Consider the following 25519-nt stretch of genomic DNA (forward strand, 5'->3'; position numbering starts at 1 on the left):
TCCACGACAACTGTGGATATGCAGAGGTGTACTCGGTATCTAGTAACAACGGTTGCCTAACTAACATCCTTTCCCTTCCCCGAAGATCGTAAGGACGTGGCTGGTGCCGTTATTGACTTTTAAATTCTGAGCTCTCGATTTGATCACATTGAGAATGGTGAGCAAATCCCAATCGAATCTTTGTGCAGCTAATTAATCGAATCTCTGTGCAAGTTGGTCAATTATAGAATGCTTCGGTCAATTATAGAATAGCATCTACGAATTGTACGATCATATATGCTCATGCTCCAATTAAAGTTTATAAAGATCCTGTTTTAAAGGGCACCCAGTCGCTACCAGCCCTGGAGATGTCTATTAGAAAAAAAATTTGGATGTCTAGGTTTATTTTTGGAATCTTTTAACATTTTTTCTATGAAAATGAACATTTTAGTAAAACCCAGGAAGATTGTTTAGAAGAATACTTAGAGACATTTCTGAAAAAAAAAAAAGATCTGGATAAATAGTTGAGAACTCTCTGAGAAAAATAACAGCAACCTGATTTGTTTTGGAATTCATGACGCTAATAACAATCTTTGAAAAATTCAAATAAATTATCAATCTTGGCAGCTATCCAATGAACATTTTCAATTTATTATTCATCGAACTGAGGGGGGAAGTAGTCCCCACTGCCTACGCCCATGCCACCACACGTCGTTACTCCGCAGGGGGTGAACTGCCAACGACGTGGCACGGCGAATCGTAAAGCAAAAGGGCATCACCTCCGCCAAAGCCACCTCCCCCAAAAGCACTCTCTTCTCTACTATCAGGCAGTCAGTCAGTCAGTCCTAAACGGTTGGAATTATGAAATGATATAAAGCTTTTCCGTTTCGACTCCTACAGCCCTCTCCTAGTGGACCAGTAGGTGGTAGCTGGAAAGGGGAGGAGGCGAATGTGGGTGGATTTATTTTTTACGACCAAATGTACGGTTATATGAGCTGCGAATGACGGGCGTTCATTCGCAGATATGGAACACGAGGCGCACGCTGGAATTCGAGAGGTTGTACTAGGTGACGGTGTCCCTTACTCGTAGGAATGCAAAGCGAGGAATTTCTATTGTTTTATTCTGGAAGTTTTCCACCGGATGAAGATATTTTGCGAAGAAATCGTCATTTCTGGCGTTATCCGAAATTCTTTGTTTATGATTCAGTGCATAACTCGTCAGGCATTTTGGGTTAGCACCAATTTTGAGCCGGGTTTTGAAGCAGAATCGTTCGATGTTTGCGGCTTGTTAGATAAATCACAAGAACACTATCTTTTCAAAAAAGGCCTTCAAACAGCTAATGACATGATATTGATCAAAATCAGCGTGCGTAATCGGTTGGCTACAAAGGTGACGAGAGTCGATTAAGACCAAATCAATCGTAGATGGGTTTCTAGAAGAGGAAAAACCAAGTAGGGCTATCAGGGTATTGAATTGAGAAATATCCTGAAGAGCAGTCATCAAATGAAATCCTGCCGTTGGAATTGCTTTGAGAATGATTCCATGAGCGATGTTTTGCAGTAAAGTCACCAATGACAGAAATGTTTGACTTATTGCGAGTCCATTTCCACAATTCTGGTTGAAGCAAACTAACTAGCTATTTCAATGCTCTGGAATTGAAATGGCAAATAGGCAGCAATGAAAATGTATTTACCAAGCTATGTTTCAAAAGAAATACCAAAAGTTTAAAAAAAAAAAAAAGTTTGATGTTTTATAGGGATGATTGATGATAACAACTTCCCCATATGCTCCATCCAGTCGATCATTACGATAAACAACAAAATTTGGATCTCTCTTGAGTTTGGATCCAGGTTTCAAAAAAGTTTCAGTAATAACTGCTATCTTATAAGCTGTTAGAAAATTAAACAGCTCACCCTCTTTACCACTCGAAAAACGAGCTGTTCAATTCAAAATATTCAAAAAAATATTTGGATAACAATTATTTTAGTAAATTTTACACCAACTTGGACTGCTTCAGCCATACTGGTGGTTTTTAAGAATGCAGCAATAATTTGATTTAATTGTTCAGGTTTATCGTTGAGATTTTCCGTTGATAAAGAGACAAAATAAAAATTACCTGCGGCGACAAAAACAGGGATATTCATATGTGATTTTAAACAATTCGAACGATTACCCATGGGAAGAAAAGAAAAGGAACTGAAATTACCTGAGACATTCGCATAGGAATTATCTCGGGTATTTCGCTACAAATTTAAAAGCTTCACCGTTACACGACGAAAGTAAACGAGCTTTTGAATGAGCATGATTATAATTTACCTGATGAGTATGACTATGAGACAAGCGTTCGTTAACTGAAAAATGAGAATTGTTGGAGATTCTGCCTGGGGAACTCCGGATACGAAGAATGTTGCCGTTCATCTGCCTGAAACGAACCTCAACGACTCGTTTGCGCAAGGGGCAATCCCAAAAGCCCCCGCAATTGACACATACAAACTTTTTGGCATCCTCCTTCACAGAGTTTTCAATTTTCTTAGAACTGTGATTAAACTTGACAATAAAATGTGCAATGTATAGAAAAATTCATTCCCTTCAGAACATAAGAACCGTAATTCGGGGGTAAATTGATCACTATTTTGCAACTTTTTGTTGTGATGTCCTTCAGAATTCAAATATTGTCAAATAAATTTCGACAAAACCAGTACTTCATTAATCTTTATCAGTTTATGTTATCGACTATTCATGAAATAATATTTAACATATAAAAACATAATTTAAACATCAAACAATTAAAATGACACACTGGGGCGAAATTGATCACCATATAATAAAGCAGGTTCAAGAATAAAAAATTTCACTATCTATTAAATTTGGGTCTCCTGAATTTGAAAATGATGTCAAAATTCTTACAACTCGAGTATTTGATCATTTTATTGCAAAATTAAACTTTGAAAATCTGCCTAATACGCCTAAATGTACGCAATTTTCCGTGAAATAAGCACATTGTTTGAAAATAAACAGTTTTATGAGCAAAAAACTATACTTGCTAAGCTGAATGATATCAAAAATGAGTTCAGTAATGCATACTCAAGCTTGCACAACATTTTAAACACTTGAAGTTGACATGTAGGCATATCGCCAGTAGATTGTTTTGCACCGAAATTTCCAACTGTTTTGGTAACACCTTTAAAAAGTGTGAAAATTTCTACCTATGCAAAACTGACTCTAACAAAAATGAAATAGTGCAAAATCATCATTAGGCATCTATAAACTTGAAAAGATGGAATTTTTGTGGTGCCAACGAAACCTTCAGCATTCTTGGGATGAAATGTTTTTTGGTACCGAGCTGATCAAATTCACCCCAGTGATCAATTTTCCCCCGGTTTACGGTACTAACATTGTTAGAAAAATGAAACAATATCTGTCAAATTGTACGTTTCAGGTATTATCAGAACACAGATTGAAACCTTTCAGCTGTGAAAGTCCTTCGTGATGATAAATAAAAAGCCCTTTTAGGATTTGAACGTTATCCATTATTTCCAAAGACTGTGTACATTTTGGCGACAAAAACTATGTTCCGTCCATTTCCATTTCGTACACAGCCGTCACAAAGCCATCTGAAATCATCGGTTTACAACCGGTGTGAAACGTCCCCAAGGGCGGAAATAATCACGCTTACCTTAGTTGAAAGTAAACGAGCTCGCTAGAGAAGGGTCCAATGGAATGGGAGGGAGAAGTGAAAACCACGGATCTACTGGATGATAAAAAGCACCTCCAAATTGATAATCCGCACAACCACCTATTACTGCGAAAAACTTTCCATTCTGATTTCATTATTTTTTTCTGAATAAAAAAAAAACCATCGGGTTATACAACTAAATCTTATTTATTAGGTTTTAATACATAGCTCAGTGGGATCAGATGTTTTGAATTTAATAACATTACCTTATAATCATAATTCCCTACAAATAAATCATCGTTTTCAATTTGACTCAATAAAAGATTCCTTATGCGATTATCATGTTTTTTATTTAATCTAATTTTCCTGCTTTATATCACTAAGATCAACTGTTTCCAACTTTGCACTATTTAAGTTTCAAACTTTTTTCCGTGGTCAAACGGGGTTGCAACCCGCGCTTGAAGTCGTCCCGCGAATAAAACATAATCTCGAAAAAGGTGTAACCGTGTAATACCGGAATCAAAGGCAACAAAAAAAAATCCCTGCGGTTAGCAGGATGATGGCGATTTCCATTAGCGTCGCGCTTGTTAGTGCTTGTTGGCGTATATAATTCCAACCCGGTTCGACATTGTGGTGCTGCATAATCGGTAACGGTGTGACCTAGGTGGGATTAGTTGGCTTCCATCAACCGTCCCCATCAACGCTGCTGATCTTTATCTCTGTCAACTTTTTTCGTTGCAAGCGCTTTAAAATGGAAACAAATTGATGGAAAATACGCGCTGATTGCTACTAGCGAGATGGTTTTATTTGGAAAATTTCCTGAAATTTATTAGTTACTGAAATTCTATGAAGTGCCGAAAAATTGGGAAACTTAGATGAGATGGATAACTTTAACAAAAAACCATCAAAGTTATTCCGTTTAACGGTACTACAGTCAAGAATAATAACGTGAAAGCCAAATATCTCATCCAAAATCCAAAAGATATTTATTTTAATGTTTGTCTGGCACTAGAACAAGTCTACCAAACTCTATCTATTCATTGCCTTGTAAAGCATAACCCTTAGACACATTTCCATGTCCTAGTCCAGCAACCCATCACTCCATTAGCATAATTTTACTCGGCCAATTTTGCATACAACGAAGCTCAACCAATTTACTCAACTTCTATTCCATGACAACCTCGCAATGCTTGTTTTTAAAACAGATCTCTTGCGGTAATTGGAAGGCTTCTGGCTTCATTCTGGTTTGTTTCGCCCCCCAAAACGAAACCCGGCAGTCGGAGAAAATTACAGAATAAAAAACGAAAACAGCAACTACGGCACTACAAGGCACGGTTTTACCTTCATTTAAAATTAGTAACCCTTCATTTCATTCGGAAAGAGGCTCGGCAGCAAACAACCTGCTGGTGCTTTCAACTTATTAATGGCCGGAAAAATACGGTGATGGAGCTGTGAGTATGAATGCTGTGCAAACAAGGATAAGCAGTTCCTAGCTGAATACGAGAGTAATTCAAAGTTTTAACTATTCGAAGTAAATGGCGGAATAGAATTTTCTCATTGGTAAAAACGGAGAATAGGCTCAGAGTTTGGCATTATGTTTTTCGGACAGATGTTTTATGCCAGTGGTAAACATGAACCATTACTACATGCTTATTTTGACTAAATTACGGTTGTTGAGTGGGTTTCAGCCAGAAAAAAAGGCCGAACAAAACTGAGCGTTTCATGAACTCGTTTTGACCAAATTTGAGAACAAATAGAGCAAAAGGGAAAGTGTACCAGTAATGGCCATAGTGGTTCCCTATTTGGCCATATGTGATATTTTGATAACTTTCACATTTTAAATCTTTAAGTATGCTTTAGCATCAAGATAAATCTTAAATCGAACTATCAAAACTACTACAATACACAAACATTTTCAAAATTTTAGGACATTAAAGTAATCACGTATGGCGAAATAAGGAACCACTATGTCCATAACTGGTACACTTACCCTATTCCTTTTTTTTATTAAAATTCTGTTAAAATTGCCTACGGCGTCATCACACCAAATACCAAAATTCGCTGTAGCCTGAGAATGTTTAGTGATTGGAGCCATATTGTTATATTGCTGTGTTCGTTTGAAATGCAAATATCAAATGCCGGAATACAAGACGAGGTTTGATTTTCTACAAGAAATGCAGTGTCGAAATAGTAGTTTACGCAACAAGGTGCAGAATGAAGATTTTTACAGCACGAGTCGTAAATTTACCCTACGAGGCTTGTCGAGTAGGATAATTACGACGAGTGCTGTAAAAATCGAGTTCTGCAACGAGTTACGTACAACATTTTTTGCACTTTCGTTGAATACCACTTGAGGGTATCAGCAGTTATATCGGAATGCATTCACTATTATTTACAATTTCTGTTTTTTTTTTTTTTTGCAATTTCTCATCGTAATAGGCTGTTTTTCATCACGCCAATCTATCATGAAACGGCCAACTTTTCTGCACTGAAGTACGCAACTGAAACCAGTGCTATAATGATTGATTATGCAACTGTTTTGAGTTGCGTAATGAATCATAACACACATTTTTATCAGAAATTGAAAAAGAATGATGAATGCTTTCCGATATAATTTCTGATATCCTCAAGTGGTTTTCTGCGAAATTGCAATAGTAGTTTACGGAACAAGTTGCAGAATGATTATTTTTACAGCACGAGTCGTAAATTGCGACGAGTGCTGTAAAAATCGAGATTTGCAACGAATTATGTACAACATTTTTTGTAATTTCGTAGAAGACCACTTGAGGGTATCAGAAATTAAATCAGAATGCGTTCACCATAATTTTACAATTTCTGGAAAATTGTTATGTAATGATTCATTACGCAACTCAAAAAAGTTGCATAATGAGAAAGCGTTGCGTAATGAACCATTACAACACTGGTTTCAGTTACGTAGTGACTATTCCCGCACTGCATACCTCAGTGCAGGAAAGTAGGCCGTTTCATGACAGATTAGCGCGATGAAAAACAGCCTATTACGATGAGAAATTGCAAAAAAAAGTGTTACACGTACCTCATTGCAGAGCTCGATTTTTACAGCACTCGTTGTAATTATCCGTAATAAATTTACGACCCGTGCTTTAAAAATCATCCTTCTGCAACTTGTTCTGTAAACTACTATTTTTGCTAGGTTTGCGATGATTTTGAACATCGTTGCTGGGTGTCCTTTGATTGTTATCGCATTTGGGGCACATTCAGTCAAAATTGGTATCTCAAAAGCAAACACCCAAAATAACTGCCGGAAATCGTAAATACCATCTGTAAAAAGTAGGTATTGAGAAATTGGCCTGAAAATTTTAAATCTTGTTTTCCATTCGAATATTCGAAAAAATCCATTTAATTGGTACATCAAAAGAATAAAACAAATAGAAAGATATGATGAAAAACTTATTCCATTCAGACGAAAGTGCAGCTCACGACAGATAAGTGAAAGAACATTTTTATTACAACTTGTATTCGATATCAGATTTATAACAATTTTTGTTTAGCTCTGTTTTGCTTATCAACAAATATGATGTAATAGAAAAAATATTTTCAATCTTTTGACCATCTTAGGCCATACGATCAAACTTAGGACTAGACTTCAATTTTAAACTTTCTATTCCAAAAAAAATCATCTATTCATTGGAAAAAACATGGAAAATTAAAAATTGACTCTTCACATAATCTAACGTGAATCACATTTTTTTTAAATTTTCTTACGTTGGTATCTCTGAAGAAATTTAAAATTGTTTCCGAGAGAGCTTTGAAGGAATGCGGACAGCAACATTGAATTGATTCCTTAATCTTAGGCTTAGAGAATTTTCTGTAAAAATCGCTAAAAACATTTTTGGAATTAAATTCCTTTAATTTGAAGAAAAAAAATTGATTATTTATGAAAATCTTTGAGACATTAGAAGGAATTCTTGGAGTTATATCTAGAAAAATCATTAAAGGGTTATTTTTATGCAGAAGGTCCTTGAAGATGTTTGTAACAATTTTTTTTAAGCAAACCTTGAAGAAAAATCTGAGAAATTTTCTGAAAGATTTGTTGAAGGAATCTGAAGAGAAGCGTGCTTGATGGTCTTGAAGACCATTTTGGTGTTATTCCCATAATTTGTTGTATTATTTCTTGGAGAAATCCTGACAGAACTCTTCAGAAAGATTCCGAAAGCATTTAGATATAAATTTTTTGATAACATCAAAAAAATTTGTTGATAAGATCAAAAAAATCTGTTGAATAATGATAACTAATCCTGGGAATGATTTTCGGTGGTAATCTCATGGGAAAATCAGTGAAAGCCAGTGAAATTCACGCCCATCGCTGCTGTAGGCAAAAAGTCTTAAAAATAGAAAAACACTCGTTGCTAAGGGCAACCCAAAATTACTGTAGAAAAATGTTCTATTTCCCGCTACATTTCCCGCATTTAAAGCCTTCAATGACACTAATGATTCAGAAAATTCACGCACACAACATGGACCGATGCACGAGTTCGCTAATTTGACGTTTGAGCGGTGCCGAATTCACTCGTTGCCATGGTCACGTAAATAACACGGCACCGCTCAAACGTCAGATAGTGAACTCTTGCATCGGTCTATAGGCTACTTGATGAGATTCGCGTTTTTGACCTACTATACTGTACTAACCACGTGAGTTTCTAGAAATTCAAGCCTACTACTGTTACCATTCCCAGCACTGGTGAAAACCTGGGGGATGCGAGCTGGATTTCAATTAGCAGCCAGGCTGCGATCAAGCTAAATTTTTCATGAAAATGATCCGAGTATGCCTAGGAGTGTGCGGTCACTACTTAGTCACACTAAATAATGTTATGCATTTTATGTGACACAAGAACTTCCTACTTTTGAAAAGACGTTATACTTGGTCTTATTTATGCATAAGTTTATCAAAAGTCTGGTCAAAAAATATATTTCTTACTAAAGTACGGTCAGAAACTATCTGATTCAGTCGATTTATTGGGCTTGTTATTTTTTTTATTTTACTTTTTCGAACCTTGAAATTGGCACTGGTGGAAAAAGTTGTGTTTAAATTGAAAGAATACTTGAAAAGTTCGTGGAAGAATCACAAGAGATAATCTTCATGAATTCTTGAAGGTTTTTACTGGATTAGACAAAGAATGAATATTTTCCGTAGTGTTTTTTCAAACTTAGAAATATCAGTGATGTGTAGCGATATGAGACAAAATCACAAACAAATAAAATCAATACAAAACTATGCAAAGTTAGAAATTTATGAAAATCGTAATGATTGCGATCCACATTACTTCTGTTGAACAATAACTTGGAAGGCCTATTCAATAAAAATCCTAGCTACGCCAATGAACCCTTGTAACCCTTACAAACCAGTTTGCAAATAAAAAACCTTGAAAACTATAAATCTCGGAGGGGAAATAGCTTTCTTCCCAAGAGCACAATTGGCTCTGAACAGCTACGAAAATGTTCGCAAATCATTTTAGCTTCGATTAATTCAAATTTCAAAACGTTTACAAACAATCTATTTTACAATAACTATTTGATGTAGTTTTGAATAGTTCGTCACTTATATTTGATAGCCTAGTAATAATAGAACTAGAATATGGTCTCAAATCTCTTAGCGAAAACCATTTTTACAAACTTTTTTTGTAATCCAAGTCAGAAATTTCCATTCAACTTTAAACACCTAGAGGTATGTAGGGTAGATGTACAAATAGTGGAGGTACTAAGCACGATTGAACTTCATTTAACCGCCTAAATTCAAGAAGCGCAATTAATGTACATTTTAATGTTGTAACGGGAAGTAACAACTATTGACTTAATGAGAAAAATGATTTCATCGCAGTAATCCACGGCATGTCAGTGAAAAATAATACCTCAACTATTGGTGCACTGTTCCTTTAGTTGCAGTATATTTTTAATTTGTGTTCCTATAGTTGCGGTATCCGTTGGTTTCTTATGGGATCCTTCACTATAAGAACACTTTACCGCAACTATTGGCACAAGTAAGAAAAGTTTTAGCAATGTTAGTGATATTTCATCAGTTTTGAAGCAATTTGAACGCTCTTTTCAAATATTCCGTGTATCAACAAGCCAATACGTCGATTGGCAGTGTCGGTTCGGTGGCTAATATAATAAAATCAGTGAAAACGCCACTACCGCAACTATAGGAACACCCACAACTAAGGGAACACTTACCCTATCGCCCTATAAATGTTACGTGATTCACTCAATTTTGTTCGATTTATACTTCGTTATCAAAGTAACTAGTAAAACAGAAAAGTTTCGATTATATGAAAAATTTTATATCCATTCAAAAAAATCTTTTTGCAATCTTTCAAGTGCAATCGATAGCTAGGAAGCCAGTACTTGTTTTAAAAATATAAATTGTATTTCTTTGAAACAGCATTCATAAATATTCAAGTTTTCTTCGAAAAAAAAACTATCAAAGTTACCCCGTGCTACGGTTCTTGAGACAAAAACTTGCTATTTGCGAATACTGTTGAATCCCAAACGAATCTCGATAACTTTTGTGAAGGACCTATGTAATAATGAAAGTTTCCCTCCTCTCTCGCTCTCTTTCGATTTTAACAGTGGAAAAGTAAAGCTTTCGGGAAGTTTTACACTAAAGTTCGAAAGACTATGTCTTTGGCTAGCGCTGCAGAAGAGGTTAATATGGCTCAGTTGATGATTGAAGAGAGAATCAATAAAAAGAGCATCTCAATCTTCTACCTTCTATATAAATAAAAATGGAGTGATTTTCGTATATCACGAAAAGGCTTGAGAACTTATGAACAGATTTACGTAAGTTTTTTACAGTTGAACTCTACAAGGCATGCGTCGTGATAGTACAAGAAAAAAGTTATGGAAAGTCTTCGAAATCTAAGATCCGAAATTATCGGGAAAACTGGAGAAGACTAATGTATCATTTTGTATGGGGGATTACATGACCGTTTACAACAGCCTACCTACTTGATAGCAAGACGAAGTTTTCCGGGATATCTTGTGTTATTTTGAAAAGTTAAGTGATAAATCTATGCTTTCCATAATCCCTAACCACTCAAATTAATTTATATTACAAGAGAAATTTTCCGTAGCCCTGTGATTGTCTCCGGATGGAATATTTGTGTTGAGAATGGAATTAATTGTTTCACAATGATAATCTAGCGGAAAGGATAAATCGAAATCTCTGTAACTAATACATCAGTTTCCATCCTCAAATCAATATGAATCCTATTTAATTAGAGATATTCGCGTGGCAAGAGGTTCATACCGCCGTAGGATAAAGAAAGAAAACCCCAAAAACGAAACATTTTTCGTCTGTCCCACGTGGACTCGGCAAATCAGAACACGACATAATACGCTACCCCAAACAAAATCCAAAAGTACAAGGGACAACCAAAAACAAGGAAGCTTGAACAACGAACGTAACAAGGAAAAAAAATGCTCCGCAACGACCCAAAAAACGTTACAAAGCAAAGGGAAAACAATGCAATGGGACGGCAGCTTTCGGCTCGCTACTGACTGCGAGGCATAAAATGTTAGCTACTATAGTGCTGCATGGTTAGGAGGAAGGAACCAAAACGAGAAAATAACAACTCCAAAGCAAATTGAAACAAAAAGTTCAGACAGTGGGCACAGACCTGGCTTTAATGGAAACGACTTTTCCACCGACCGGCATATTTTCCTTCACGTAAATCGGACCATAAACTGTGCTGTCCCAAACCGGTGGATTGTTAGCCCGATCGACGACATCGATCTGCACCTCGACCGTTCGTGACAACGGTGGGTAGCCCTTGTCTTGGGCCATCGCCTCCAGCTTGTACGTTTCGCGCTGTATTGTTTTCGCGTATTCGTATTCGTGTTCGTGTGGAGGTTTGGATGAGGATGTGAACATGTGCGGGTGTGAAGGCGGGTTGGTATTTAATCAAGCCAAAAATCGGTCATCGGTCGGAATGGCACACGAGACGAACGGGGGGTCACCCGATGGTAATTACAAAACGTGTCACGAGTAGTCAGTAGCAGTCCCGGTCCCGGTCACAAAAATCGGTGAGACGCGTCACAAAAATTGCGTCCACGGGGTGGGGGATCAACAGCCGAGGTGCATCCATCGAAGACCGTCATCATCAGCGGTCGGAAGGCGTGAAAAGGGCGTGGCGAGCGCAAGAATGGGTGAAAAAATAGAGCAAAAAACAAACCAGGCGATAATCAAAATGGTACGTTTTTCAATTACTGAGATGGCGATTTAATTTGATTTTCGGTGAGGAATAATTTAATAATGAGATGTAGAGATAGCGGGAAAAAAATATTTATACTGAACTGTCACATGGCGAGACGAGACAAAAAATATCGATTCGTAGTTGCAGTACGCACAAAAATATCACGATTATTTCGGTTGAACGACGTCCCATTCGCAGTTTAATGGTCTCGATGATTCGTGTTCGGAGGTGGAAAATAGCCTAAGAAGTCTGGAGCAGCGACACTAGCATAATTATTACGATATAATTTAGAATGCATATGTGTTAGTAGGATGTAAAATATTTTCGTTAGAAATGGAAGCCAGTTATTTTCAGGTTGGATCAGTTCAGCACGTAGAAAACTTCTCCGTCAAAAATCGAGTTGAAGAAATGTTCTGCGGAGCTGGAACATGGTTAGTACTAGTCTACACTCTACGAAGATGTAGCCGCATTGTGATTTCATCGTTAGCAAACGCTTGGATAAAAGAGGCCTCCTCCCTGTGGCCACGCCCCTTTTCGTTGAACAACGAACAAACAAAGCAAGCGCTCGTGTAACGATGAAGCCACACATAACGGACTACTTTGATCGATCGTTACTAGCGTTAGCTGTATTGCCACCACCACTCGCAGTGGAAGGGCCAGAGCGAAGGAAAATTGCGTAAGAGACTCGTATCAACGAGTATACCAACCTTGCTTTGATCGATGTGACTACTGTACCGACAGTGACATTTTCTTTAATGTGTATGGGGCCGTAGATATTGCGATCCCAGATCGGTGGCTTATTGTTTCGATCGACCACATCAAGCTCGACGTCGACGTCGGCGGTGGAGGGCGGATCACCCCGGTCGGAGGCGTACACTTTCAGCCGGTAGCGTTCTCGCTGTTTTCGAGTTTTGTGCGAAAATTTTGCGGCATTTTTAGGAGAATTTCAGATTTTCAGTATCATTTACGACCCGGACACGTTTGATTGATTGATTCGAAATTGTAAATCGAATGGAAAGGTTTTTTTTTGTTTTGGCGGTCAACGAATTGTTTTGTTTCACATTAAACGCAAAATCATAGAAGAAAAGAAGAAACAAAATAAATCAAATTAAATTCATTGTTTGTCACAAACGGGGATTAGTAATAAGCTTACGGTTAGAAACGTAGGATTAAAGGTAAAACTAAGCAAAATGTATTATTAAAACAACTAGCTTTATGTACACATCTAAATCGAGAAAATCAAAAGCGGTAAAACTAAAATTTTGATAACGTCTGAAAAGGGGGAAACGGTAGTGGGCAAACTGTTGCTGTTTGATCGATTTGTGAGGGAGTGTGTCTCGAATAATTTCGAACGATCTTCCTCTAGTGGCCGCTAGGGGCGCCACCGGCTGATATCCAATTTTTATGGCATTTCCGTGTTAGTTTGTATATTGTGCGCATGTATGAGTGAGCAGTGTTGGCGGATTTGTTTCGAGCGATGTCAGATACTGGAAATTCTAATACTACGGGGAATCATAACTAAAAATGGTATTTTTTCTAACCAAAATCGATTGTAATGAATCATGATTGAGCTAGTACTGAATTTAGTGGACTGTACTTTTGAACGATTGGCTACCACAGATGGTTTGTTTGAGATTGCTTTTGGGACTTAGTTACAAATGACCTCTATGAAACATAAAACATTGGGAGTTATTTTTACCTAAACGTTTAGCAATAAACACGAATCTTTCTGATACATTTTTTTTTAACAAATACGATTTGAAATTACAAGTTTAGCTCTGATTTTTCAACTTACGCCACTTACAGGGTAGCACCCCTTCAGAATGATTGGGTTTTGATTGTTTTCGAAATGTCACACCGTCGATAACATCGGATGAGTAACATTCGAATTTGGAATCGAAAGAAAATCGAAGAAAAATCAAAATTAAAAGTTGAAAATGAACGAAAAAGGTGCAGTATAAGTTGTAATTAAAGTAATAATTAAAACAAAAATATTATATGTAAACTTAATGCTATCAATCAAACAAAATCACACATCCCCTATTATTTTATCGATGGAAGGGCATTGAAATCCATTCAATCGTCCTCCATAGGCACTGACGATGTCACTTCGAGTCAAGCAAACTGAAATCTATACGCGTCGCATGCAGGGTTTACAAAAGTAAAAGAACGCATTCCAACAGAAAAACTCGTTTAAAATCTGGAAAACTCAAAACAAATTCCACTAGTTGTAGAAGTTCTGCTTGCAAGTGTGTGTTTTTGAATGTTTCTTTTTTTTTTGAGGATTTTTTGTGGATAAAGGTTACGGGAAATGTGATTTCAAACAGAAAATGTAAACCAAACAAAAAGGTAAAAACGGTACAAAAACTGTAAAATGATCAATCAAAACACGATTTTGATTTACTCTCAAAAATACCGCCTTTTGAAACGTGCATTTGGACGAATCTCAAAAATTCCAGTATTCGTCATGATAATTTTTCCAAAAAAGCTTTCGATTTTTCCGTTGTCTTACGCCCCCTTACAACATGTCGTGAAAATGTCACTCGTTCTACTCAACTACACTAGGAAAAAGTTAAAAGTTATGATCGTTTAACAATTATTCTCGATGTTGGCGACGATGAAGTAAAAACGTTTTATTCTGTGGTCAAAAATCGACTTCGCTTCCGGTTCCCTTCGTCATGGATGGTCTCCAAAAACAAGCCCTGGACTTTTTCGATCCCATCTGTTTGCGCTTTCCACTACAGCGATTGGTAACGACGACATCAAAAACGATTTTTACGTTATGAGTTCAAAAATATGGCGCCTGTACCAAAACATCAAAAATCTTTTATTTTGGAACGCCGAAAAATTAGACCGAAAACCGTAGTTTCTTTTCTCAAAACGATTAATTAGAGCTAGCTCAAAATGCCAATGAAAGTTACGGTTTTCGTTCTTTAAAATTCTGTAACAAAAAAAAATATCGGATACAAAATTGGTGCCGAAGAAAGAGACAGATGTTCCCAATTGGAATTGGGCATTGAACTACAGAATATGACACTTCCGAAAATAAATTAAACATATGGTTGTTACAGCTAAAGTTGCAAGTTTCGAGAGACAGGTGGTGCGCTAAGAAATCAAAGAACCTAAAGCAGCAGTCAAACTTTGTGCATGTATTGGACTTAAAAGATACTTCCTAATAAATGGTGCAAAGGTTGTCATTTTGCGGTGAAGGTGCAACATGGTGCGTTACAATACAGTTTTGTGTCGCTGAAAACAGTGCGTAGTACAGGTATAATCACAAACGTGAACTGGTGATGACGAAGCGTGTCCAATTTGTCCCCTGTGCATTGGTTCCGTTCTGCGCGACGACTTACGTATCTATTGTGAATGTGCAACTGAAAATCATAACTGGTGCTGGAAATAGTAAAAGAAGCAGTAGTTCTATTGTCATCCATCGGTGTAAGACTGTCGCCTGCAGTACCATCGCGAGGTTGATGCAAATACATCGAAAATTTGTATGAATATCGCTGAAAGAGTGCTTACGCTTTGGCGAATATTCCATTTGTGCGATGCTACTCAATAGATGTCGCTTCAAACTTGCGCAACGTATTGCTTGGGAGCATTGCTACTGAGTCGGGTTATTGAAAGGCACAATGGATCATTGACGGTAGTTTTTGTCAGTGCTCATCGCATCAAAACAAAGGTGCCACTGTACATGGGATTTAACATTGTGACAGCATTGCTGTTCTGTCAAACACACAAGTCTACGGTGGCGCTATCTATGCTTTCCATGGTGGCCGTTTTGGTTATTTTAATGATCCATTACAAATGCAATATTCGCCATTCGCGTCTAATACAAGCTTATTTACTCAATATGTATAGTGATCAGTACAATAAAAACGACGTTAAACAAGTCCAAAACCAAAAACACAAACGCAAATTGGTGCAGTATTTGATAAATAAACGATTGAAACATAAACTAATCTGTTGAACTTAAATAATAATTGGAACAATTCCCGAATGCAGCATCGATGTAAATTTATCGTTCCGGCTTAGCCTGGCAACGTTAGCTCAAATAATATTGTTTTTAATATTTTGTCTGCGGCAGCCATATTTAACATAAATTTCAAACTTTTTGCGTATTCCCTACAAACTGAGACTCTGTTGTGTGTAGTACTGATTAAATATATAATGAAAACAGGATCTCACATTCTAAATTTTCAAAACTTATCATATACTTTTATCATTAATAGCAATTATTATCGAAAAGAAGTTGAAACATATTTATTATGAGTAAAGTTAGAGAAAACTAAGCCAAACCAAAATCTTCAGAATAATGAAGCAAATGGAAACGGGAATGACTTACGTCAAGCGGTTTCTTCAGCACGATCCAGCCTGACTCCGGTTGTATCTCAAAGTATTCCAAATCGTTCGGACTGTGCGGTGCACTCAGGGTGTACACAATGGCACCGTTGTTGTCTGCATCCTCATCAGAGGCGGAAACGCGCAGAATGTTTGTGCCTATGCTTGCATCTTGTTTGACATTTTCCACGTATTTCTAAAATAAAATGAAATCACGTTAACTTATCGTTCCGACGATAGTTTTGCAAAATCTCACCTGTCGGTCAAACAACGGCGGATTGTCGTTGACATCGGTGATTTCCACCGTGAAAGAACAGACACCCTCCAAACTGGGTTCACCCTGATCGGTTGCTTTCACCGTGACGGACACAAACTTGCCATCATCACCTTCGCGGTCAAACACCTTGTTCGTTGAGACTTCGCCTGTTTCTTCGTCTACGGTGAACTTTGTTCCTTTCTGGTTCGGTTGCTGGACGATTGAGTATTTCACCTATTGAAAGAGAAAATGTACCACATCAGTCTTTGATCATCTTTAAACCACGAGTATCCAACTCACCTGCCCATTCACGCCCTTGTCCTCGTCGGTAGCTTGCACCTTTATGACCGGGCTTCCATTCGGGGCACCTTCTTCCACCTTGGGATAGTACGTCCCGCAGTCCTTGAACACCGGCTTGTTATCGTTAACGTCGGTTATGAACACCACGACGACAGCTGTAGATGTATGAATTGTCGCCTCACCGTTGATGCAACACGACCCATCATCCATAGCTGTCACATTCAGCTCATATTTGTCCCGATCGAGCGATATGCCCTTGCTGTGCAACCGAATGACACCGGTGATCTCTTCGATCACGAACTGCCCGCTACTGGTGCCGCCACCGACAAACCCGAACCGTACATTGTCACCGTCCTTATCCGATGCTACCACCGTAGTGACCAGGGTGTTCGGTCCGGCGTTTTCATCCACGTTTGGTGTGTAGACTTGCTGCGAAAACTTTGGCTCTTCGTCGTTTTTGTTCTTGGTGTAGACGCGGACAGTGGCAGTGCCAGTCTTGGCCGGTTCACCCTTATCCTTCGCCGTGACGACAAATTCGTAATAGGCGTTGTTGTTATCGGCATCCAGCTGCTTATTGTTCACTATGATACCGTTGGAGTCCACGGCAAAGTGCTCGTCCGATACGAGGTACTCAATTTCGGCATTCGATCCCGAATCGGAATCCATGGCTTTCACCTTCAGGATGCTCGTTCCCAGCGGGATATCTTCGTCCACATTGTGAGCTTGATAGTCAGGGAGCTCAAACTTGGGAGCATTGTCGTTGACGTCAGTTACCCGGATTGTGAGCTGGAAGGAATCATTATGAAAAGCAGTTAGAGCGGTTTCTATTAAAAAAAAAAACAAAAAAATCTTCAGTGCTAAAGAACGCATACTGTAATACCGACCTATTGAGAGTCTAAGTATTTTGTACCAAATCTTATTCTCTAAAATCTGTTTTTAAACCATGAAGACTAAAAAGTGGATCTCCCTAAAACTTAAAACCATCATAATAAAAGGAACCTAAAATAAAGTCTAACCTACAAAATTTAAAGAATTGTTGTGAATGATACACAGTTTATTATTATTTTTAATTGGATTCGTAAGGATATTACACCAACTTACATATTACAATAATCTCGCTACATCGCTCAGAATGATTCGCTAAAGCATCGGATAATTGCAACATATTGCAATTCCGAATAATACCGTTAGCGCATAGTGGCTAGGAATATGGGGTTACATGCACTCTTGAGGCAAAAAGGCCCTTGGTGCTTTTCTAGGCTATTTTCGAAGTAATTGAGAACATTTATTACCCAAGACTGATAACAAGCTCCCAAGAGGCAACTCCTCTTGCAAGATGTAGATAGTACAACCTTGGTTTAATAGTATATCGAAGAATATATAGATATATATCTTTATTTGAGAGATTTGCTATTGAAGATTCTTCACCAACCAAGAAAAGCAAAAGTAGAGCAAAGTGGCGACTCTTCGGAATTCTCAAGAAAGATTCTAAACAGTTCTTTAAGAAATTTTCTACGAATTTTTTTCACGGTTCGCATTGAGCCCATGTGAAGCTCATTAGAAGATTTTTTAAAATATTCATAGCAGAATGAATGAGGAAGTCTATCAAATTTTGAAAAATCATTTGAGATGATTCAAGAGCAAACTTTACACGAACACCCGATAAAGTATTCATCAAATAGCCAAATAGCTTCAAATAAAGGGAATAACTGATCTAACTATAGAGTAGTACGCATTTATGAATTTAAACATTATTTACGAAAAAAAACATCTATACCCCACATAGAAATGCTAGATTCTCATACAATTGGGTCGATAATATCAGTGTGGGCCTCCCAAGAAAAATGCATAGGGACACATTGCAAACTAATCGTCCTATAAGGTTGATTTGTAGTTTGAAGAGTCTCCACGATTGTGTTTTGTAAAAAAATGGTAATTAGAATTTTGTGGATACCATTTTGAAAACCATTATTTTGTTTTGCTTTTTACGGGGCAATATAAACCAGCATATTAAGTCTGATTATTTTGATAGGAAAAAGTGCTAACAAGACATTGTATAGTAAAGGGAACTATAATGTAAGAGTTTCGAACAAAACTGTGATTCAAACCATAGCACTGATATTCAAATAACATTGACCAGTTATAAAATACCGATGTCGCTCAGAATTGTATGCGGCGAAGTTGTTGCAATTAACCCTCTAAGCCCCAGGACAGACCTTTTACTTTCAATCGAATTCAATCGAAACAAAAGAGAAATATATTGTTAACGTCACTTCTACAGAATCCGGCCATTGACTGGTCATCTGGCCGAAGTGTCAATACAGGCAAGAAGCATATTCTTACAGCAACGCTGAGGTTATTTCATGAATTTTGAGCAGCCGCATGCCTAGTTTTGAGCTTTATCTACGTTTGTCTCCTGGTTCATCGGAAGTGACTCAAAAACCCAGCATTGGCCATATGGTAAAATTGACAATCTTCAATTTGTTGCTTCATGTCAATTTTACATTTTTCCTTGGCATCGGCTCCTTCCGAATAGCACTTCCGGAACAAGTTTCCGGCTTTCACCCCTTGCAAGAAAATAAACCAACTGATATATTCTTGCATTATTTCGTTATTTAAGGTCTGTAAATAGCCAAAACCTTTTGTATAATATTGGTTTCGTTGCTAAAGTTGTAAAAAATGTGACTAGGGAGCACTTATTTCCGGTTGTCCAGACAAAACTTCCGTTTTGAAACCCCCACTCACAGGAAGTCTAACTCATTCCATCGATCATAGTGAAAATCGCATTTCATCAAACGTTTTTGTTTCGGAGCACCAGTCGATTGAAAATAAAAAATCTGCCCCAGAGCGTTGAGGGTTAAAATGCAAAAATGGAATGCATTGATAGTCTATTTGACAAAACAGAATGCGTTGATGAAGCTTTGACCGGCAATGTCCATATTGCTCTATTCCTACATGTTTTATATAAGTTTTGTTTTCGTATGTATATGTATGTATGTAGGTAGCCACCATCCTTGCTTGAGTCTTGCTCTGCTTGCGGTTCCACTCAACAGTGAGGTCAAATTTCATTACCAACCTGATTTCAACATACTGCTGTATGAAGGGCCAAAAGGGAGGTGGCGGACCCGTAAGCAGAGACACTTACGCGAAACCCGCGGGAAGTAGAGAATCTCCTTCCAACAGTATGATCCAACAGATTGAGTATTGGAATTTGCAGTACTTGTCGAGCTTTCCACGGGATGGTTTGTTAGAAGAAGGGCGCGTCAAATCGATTACAACTGTTGGAGAGAAAAGTATTTATCGCGAGCGACTAACATTTTTCCTCCTGACTCCGATTGGCACTCCACTTCATTGTCCAGTTGTAAGTTCAATGATGCCCTGTTGCTCCCTCCCTTCCCAGTATATTGTCAATGTTATATAATATAATATGTAATATAATCTATAGTTTGAAATGCAATATAATAAAATGTAATGTAATATAATGACACATAATATAATGTAATATAATATAGTATTTATAAACTCCCGACTCCGTATCCTGAAAATGGTTAATTAAGTAAATGAACGCTGTATATGGCATATAGTAACAATTTCATGTAACAATCTTGTACAAACACAATTCGCGTCACGTTCAGTAACTCCACTTCATTGTCCATTTGCACCTTCCATGATGGTCTGATGCTCCATACCCTTTCCATTATATTGTCAATATAGTACATATATTATATGGTATACAGTATTAAAATATGAAACAATTTAATATAATTGAATGTAATATGATAAAGAATACATAATATAATAATATACTATACGCCAATCCTAGCATCCTGAAAATTATTAAAGCTAGAAGTGTACGCTAGACAGGGCTGATAGTAATAATTCCAAATAACAATCCTGAAGTTCGCGTCTCGTTCAGGAACTTCCTTGATGCTCCTTGTTTTCCCAGTATACTGTCAATATAGTCATTATGTTATGTAGTATATAGCATAATATGAAATAATGTAGAACATTATAATATAATATAATGTAATACAATATAATACAATATACAGTAATAACCCGATTTTGTCAGCCCCCGGTTTTGTCTATCCCCGATTTTATCTACCCCGATTTAAGCACCCTTTTTGACCCGGTTTTGTCTAACTTCGATTTTAGCATCCTTTTTTCCAGATTTTGTCAGCCTAAAATTTATATTTATTTTAATTAGACTTAACACATTTATATTTGCAATATTGGGTGCATAAAGTCAATTATGACCTTGGCCACGTCTATACAATCATCTGAAGATCGAATTTTTGAAATTTGAAATTCCAAATAATTATCCAAGAAATTTATCAATGTTACCTTGGATTACGGTACATATAAAGTGGAAGTAAAAAATAATGTTTATATTAACAAGATCATAAAACTATGTCCTTAAGTTTAAATAAATCTTGAAACCAGTCGAAAAATGTTATCCCGATTTTAGCTCTTTCCCGATTTTGTCAACCCAAAATTCAGCATGGGGCTGACAAAATCGGAACATCACTGTAATACAATATAATATAATATAATATAATATAATATAATATAATATAATATAATATAATATAATATAATATAATATAATATAACATAATATAATACAATATAATATGATATAAAATAATATAATATAATGCAATATAACATAATATAGTATAATATAATGTAATGTCATTCAATAAAATATAATATGGATATATGTAATGAAATAAAATATAACATTGCATTATATAATACGCCGACTTTGGTATACTGAAAATGACTAAAGTTGGAAGTGTACGCTGTACAGGCCATATAGTAATAATTTCAAATAACAATGATGTAAGAACGACATTCGCGTCAAGTTGTCAAGAAGCCTCTCAGTGGAATATGAAGATTAACAAGGCGCAACAGGGTCTGAAGAACGTGCCTTGTGACCGAAGATGAAAGATGACAGTCATGATCCAAGTAAAATGGCTAAATATTGTGGACGAGATCTTATATAGATAATAATGCAGAAATAATTTATACAAGACATAATAAATTATTAAATTTACCAAAAATAAATAAAAGGAAATAGAGATATAATATGACCAATCGAATCTCATATGTCGTACAACACAACAGATTGTTCCAACAAGCCTGAAAAAAATAGAATGTTAAATATAATGATACATATATATGTATACAAAAACGGAAATTTTGGTTTATGTGCTGAAACATGAATAACAATGATAAGTCAAAAAGAGATCTTATATATTATATCTTATGTATTTCCGATATGTGGACTCCAATTTGCTTCTGCAAGTTAAACCAATTAAATGAATAGTATAATAAATCAGAAAAAAAAAAAGTAAAAAAATCTGTGTTCTTTAAATATAATAATTCATTTAAATGAACATTACCGCCTCGTTTTCACGATTGAGACGATTGAAATCAATAAATGTTTCTTTAAGTATGCAACCATTTTGCTTCCGAATGGGTCATTTTTAGTTGTATTTATGTGTTTCTTGAAAGCGAAAGTTTAGAAAATCGACTTGAAAAATAGAGAAACTTTTAAACCTAAAATGCTAAAATGTTAAAGAATACTATATAAATGTTTTCAAAAGTGCTGTTAATGATCCTAAGTGCGATGATAGATTAATATAAAGCCCTAAAATATAACAAATAATAAGACTCTGAACAAAGTTATGTTATCATATACAGTTGTGTTCAAAATAATAGTAGTGAAAGCCGATTCTCACACAAAATGCTCAACTCCGACATCCTGCAACTCTGTCTCCATATGAGCAATCGCCATGGAGTCCCGGCAGTGAACTACAAATATACTCAACATCACTACCACAAGATTTGAAACCTTTCACACAACCGGCTAAAAAGTTAAGCACCAGGTGAAATCGCTCAAAATAATAGTAGTTTTAATAATTTAAATATCTGCTGTATTTTGAGTTTTTTAATTTTTCTTTACTCATCGTTTCAACCATATCTACCCAAGCTATGAATGTATAAACAAGCCAATTTTTTACAAAATTGTTGCTGAACAAAAATTTACAAAAGAAAAACTACTATTATTTTGAGCGACCCCATCCGGTGCCCAACCTCCAAGTCGGCAGTGTGAAAATCCTCAAATCCTGCGATAGTGAAATTGAGCACATCTGTAGTTCACTGTCAAAACCTCACGCCGACTGCCCACACGGAAACAAAGCTACAGCATGCCAAAGCTGAGCACTCTGTATGAAAACCGGCCCCCACCACTATTATTCTGAACACAACTGTAGAAACAATATCGCATATTTCAAAATGATGAACAACTCAAGGACACACGTATCAATTTAACAAAGCGATGCAGTGAATACAGTGGAGAATTCAGAAGATAGGACTCATTATGGATGAAAATGTTTTGGTGAAACCATTGTCTCGATGCAGCCTAAAATTGTATCAATAAATTAAGGATGGTATTATTCTAGTATAAAATATCCAACACAAAAAAAAACAATGAAATTATGAAGGGTAAATTCTGCTCAGTGTTCATACCATTCCGATTTAAACACAATAACAAAAAAAAAAAGAAAGGAACAAAAAACTGCGGTGATTACTTTTCTTTTAAATTCATCCCGGTCTCCTATTTTGCCTCCACTCTCCATACATCCACTGACTGCAAATTTTAAGCTGACATGTATTCGATTCATGACAGTTACGTTTGGTAGGTTATGCACTCCTACTTTTCCTCAGTCACAAACGAAAAATAAGTTCCATACCATTAAAAGCTGCTGAGGAAGTGCGGTGGGAGGAAAGTGGGTGGCAGCGTCCAGTAGAAGTCTGTGTGTCTGATTCCAATACATGTAATAAACATTCAAACCTAAAGACAATGACCTGCGCACAATCACATGTCTTACTGCATACATCCCACCAATACAGTCATAAACATTCGAGATACAAGATCGACACCCCTACCCCGATCCCCGAGCATCCAAACTCAAGCCAAATCTGTAACACGCACCTGCCGAAGCGAAGTCAACAATATGTGTGTAAGAAGAAATGTTCATCTGTTCACACAAAAACATACGAAGGTGCTCAAACTTATCGTGTAAACACACACTTATGAGCAACCACGCTTGAGCTGAATAGGTATCCGTGTCGACCACAGCGTGAGCAAAACATCGCGGTGAATCCGGGCAACTGGAGTCAGCATGCGTCAACTCACTAATATTACCGTTTCCTCCCAAATTCCGAGCACAACTCATGTTCCAAGCACTCGACAGTTTGTTGCGATTTTTCAAGAAACCACTCAAATTTAGGCAGACAATTAATCGTTCCATAAAAAAATATAAAATTTCCATAAAAAATGCAAAATTTGCCAGTAAAGAAACAAGGGTAAAATCAACAGAAAAGTTAAAAATTTCCATAAAAAAATAAAGAAGTGCATAGAAAAAACAAAATTTCCCATAAATAAAAAAAATTTGAGCAATAAATAGATTCAAAAGTGCAGTAGAATCGACAATAATCTCACTAAAAAATATCGAATTTTACATTTAAAAACCTCAAAATGTCCCTATTTTCTTCACAAAAAGCAAGAAATAATTTTAAATTTTCCACAAAAAAAGCCAAAATTTTCAATAAATAAATAATAATTCGCCCACAATAAATCAAAAATTTCCATTCAAAAAATCAAAAAGAGCAATAGCAGTAAATGCAAAGTTGCAATAAACAAACTCAACTGAGCAATTCAAAATGACAATCAATACATGAAAATGTTATAGAAAATTCCAATATTTAAGTAAAACTTTCCATAAAAATAACGTTATTTTCCAATAATGAGTAATAATGTGTGTAATGGATTTCATAAATTTTCAGTCAAACTGAAGCATTGTTTTCACAATTGGAGCTAATTAGTCGTCGTATGTAGATGCAGTAATTGTATTTTAGAGTTCGATAATTAATTACGTAAGAATTTTGGGGAGGGGAGAGCGCGGAGATTGGCCGGGTTTGAAAAAATATTTCTTGCCATATAGAAAAAAATAATGTTTCATACAAAAAATTATACATGGAGGGGAGGCGAGGTTTCGAAAAATCACAAAAAATGTTTTTTAATACACCCCATCGTTAGGCGCTACAATTTTAATTATTTCGGCAAAGTTGAAAAGAAACATGGAACATGGGATATCTAATCTTCCAATATTAGGAACACTTACGTCAATGCTTTGGTTATGTTCAACTAAATTGATGGTAGAAGCTTATGCTCTCACGCCCCACCAGCCAGAGAAATGGCGTTTACAAACTAAGCATCATTTGTGGCAACACTTTATGAGGCATGATGGAACTTTGCCGAGCGCGCTAAGTGTTGTTTGACCACTGACGTAGTTGCATGAAGTGGGTGATGAGGTAAAAAAGTAGCGTTACAGCATGCTTAACCATATTTGTAGTACTGAGACAACCTATTAGATCTAAAAATGAACCTATTAGAAGATACTTTAAAAAGCGTTATGTTCGTATGCAAATAAAAAAAAATATTTAGGAAAAAACTCATCAATCGAAGTATACACATTTCTGCAACTGCTGTGGGCAATTACACCATAGATGAAAGTGAATTTCCGTATTATGAGTCCGTATTATGTTTAAAATCACTCGCCACTAGCTCAGTAGAGAAACCTATCATACAAAAAAAAAACACACATTATTACTCATTATTGGAAAATTACGTTATTTTTATGAAAAGTTTTACTTAAATATTG

The 25519-nt window shown here is 36.5% G+C and overlaps 1 protein-coding gene across 1 annotated transcript in view; it reads right to left on the reverse strand.

Annotated features, from left to right (window-relative positions):
* Nucleotides 1–25519, reverse strand: part of LOC110675223 (neural-cadherin-like) — a 283572-nt gene that overhangs the window by 14551 nt on the left and 243502 nt on the right. The window contains 4 exon segments of the mRNA XM_021839649.1: nt 11312–11502; nt 16233–16424; nt 16485–16718; nt 16785–17570. Coding sequence (XP_021695341.1) covers nt 11312–11502; nt 16233–16424; nt 16485–16718; nt 16785–17570 — 1403 coding nt within the window.

This window comes from Aedes aegypti, chromosome 2 (assembly GCF_002204515.2).
Source record: "Aedes aegypti strain LVP_AGWG chromosome 2, AaegL5.0 Primary Assembly, whole genome shotgun sequence".
NCBI lineage: Eukaryota > Metazoa > Arthropoda > Insecta > Diptera > Culicidae > Aedes > Aedes aegypti.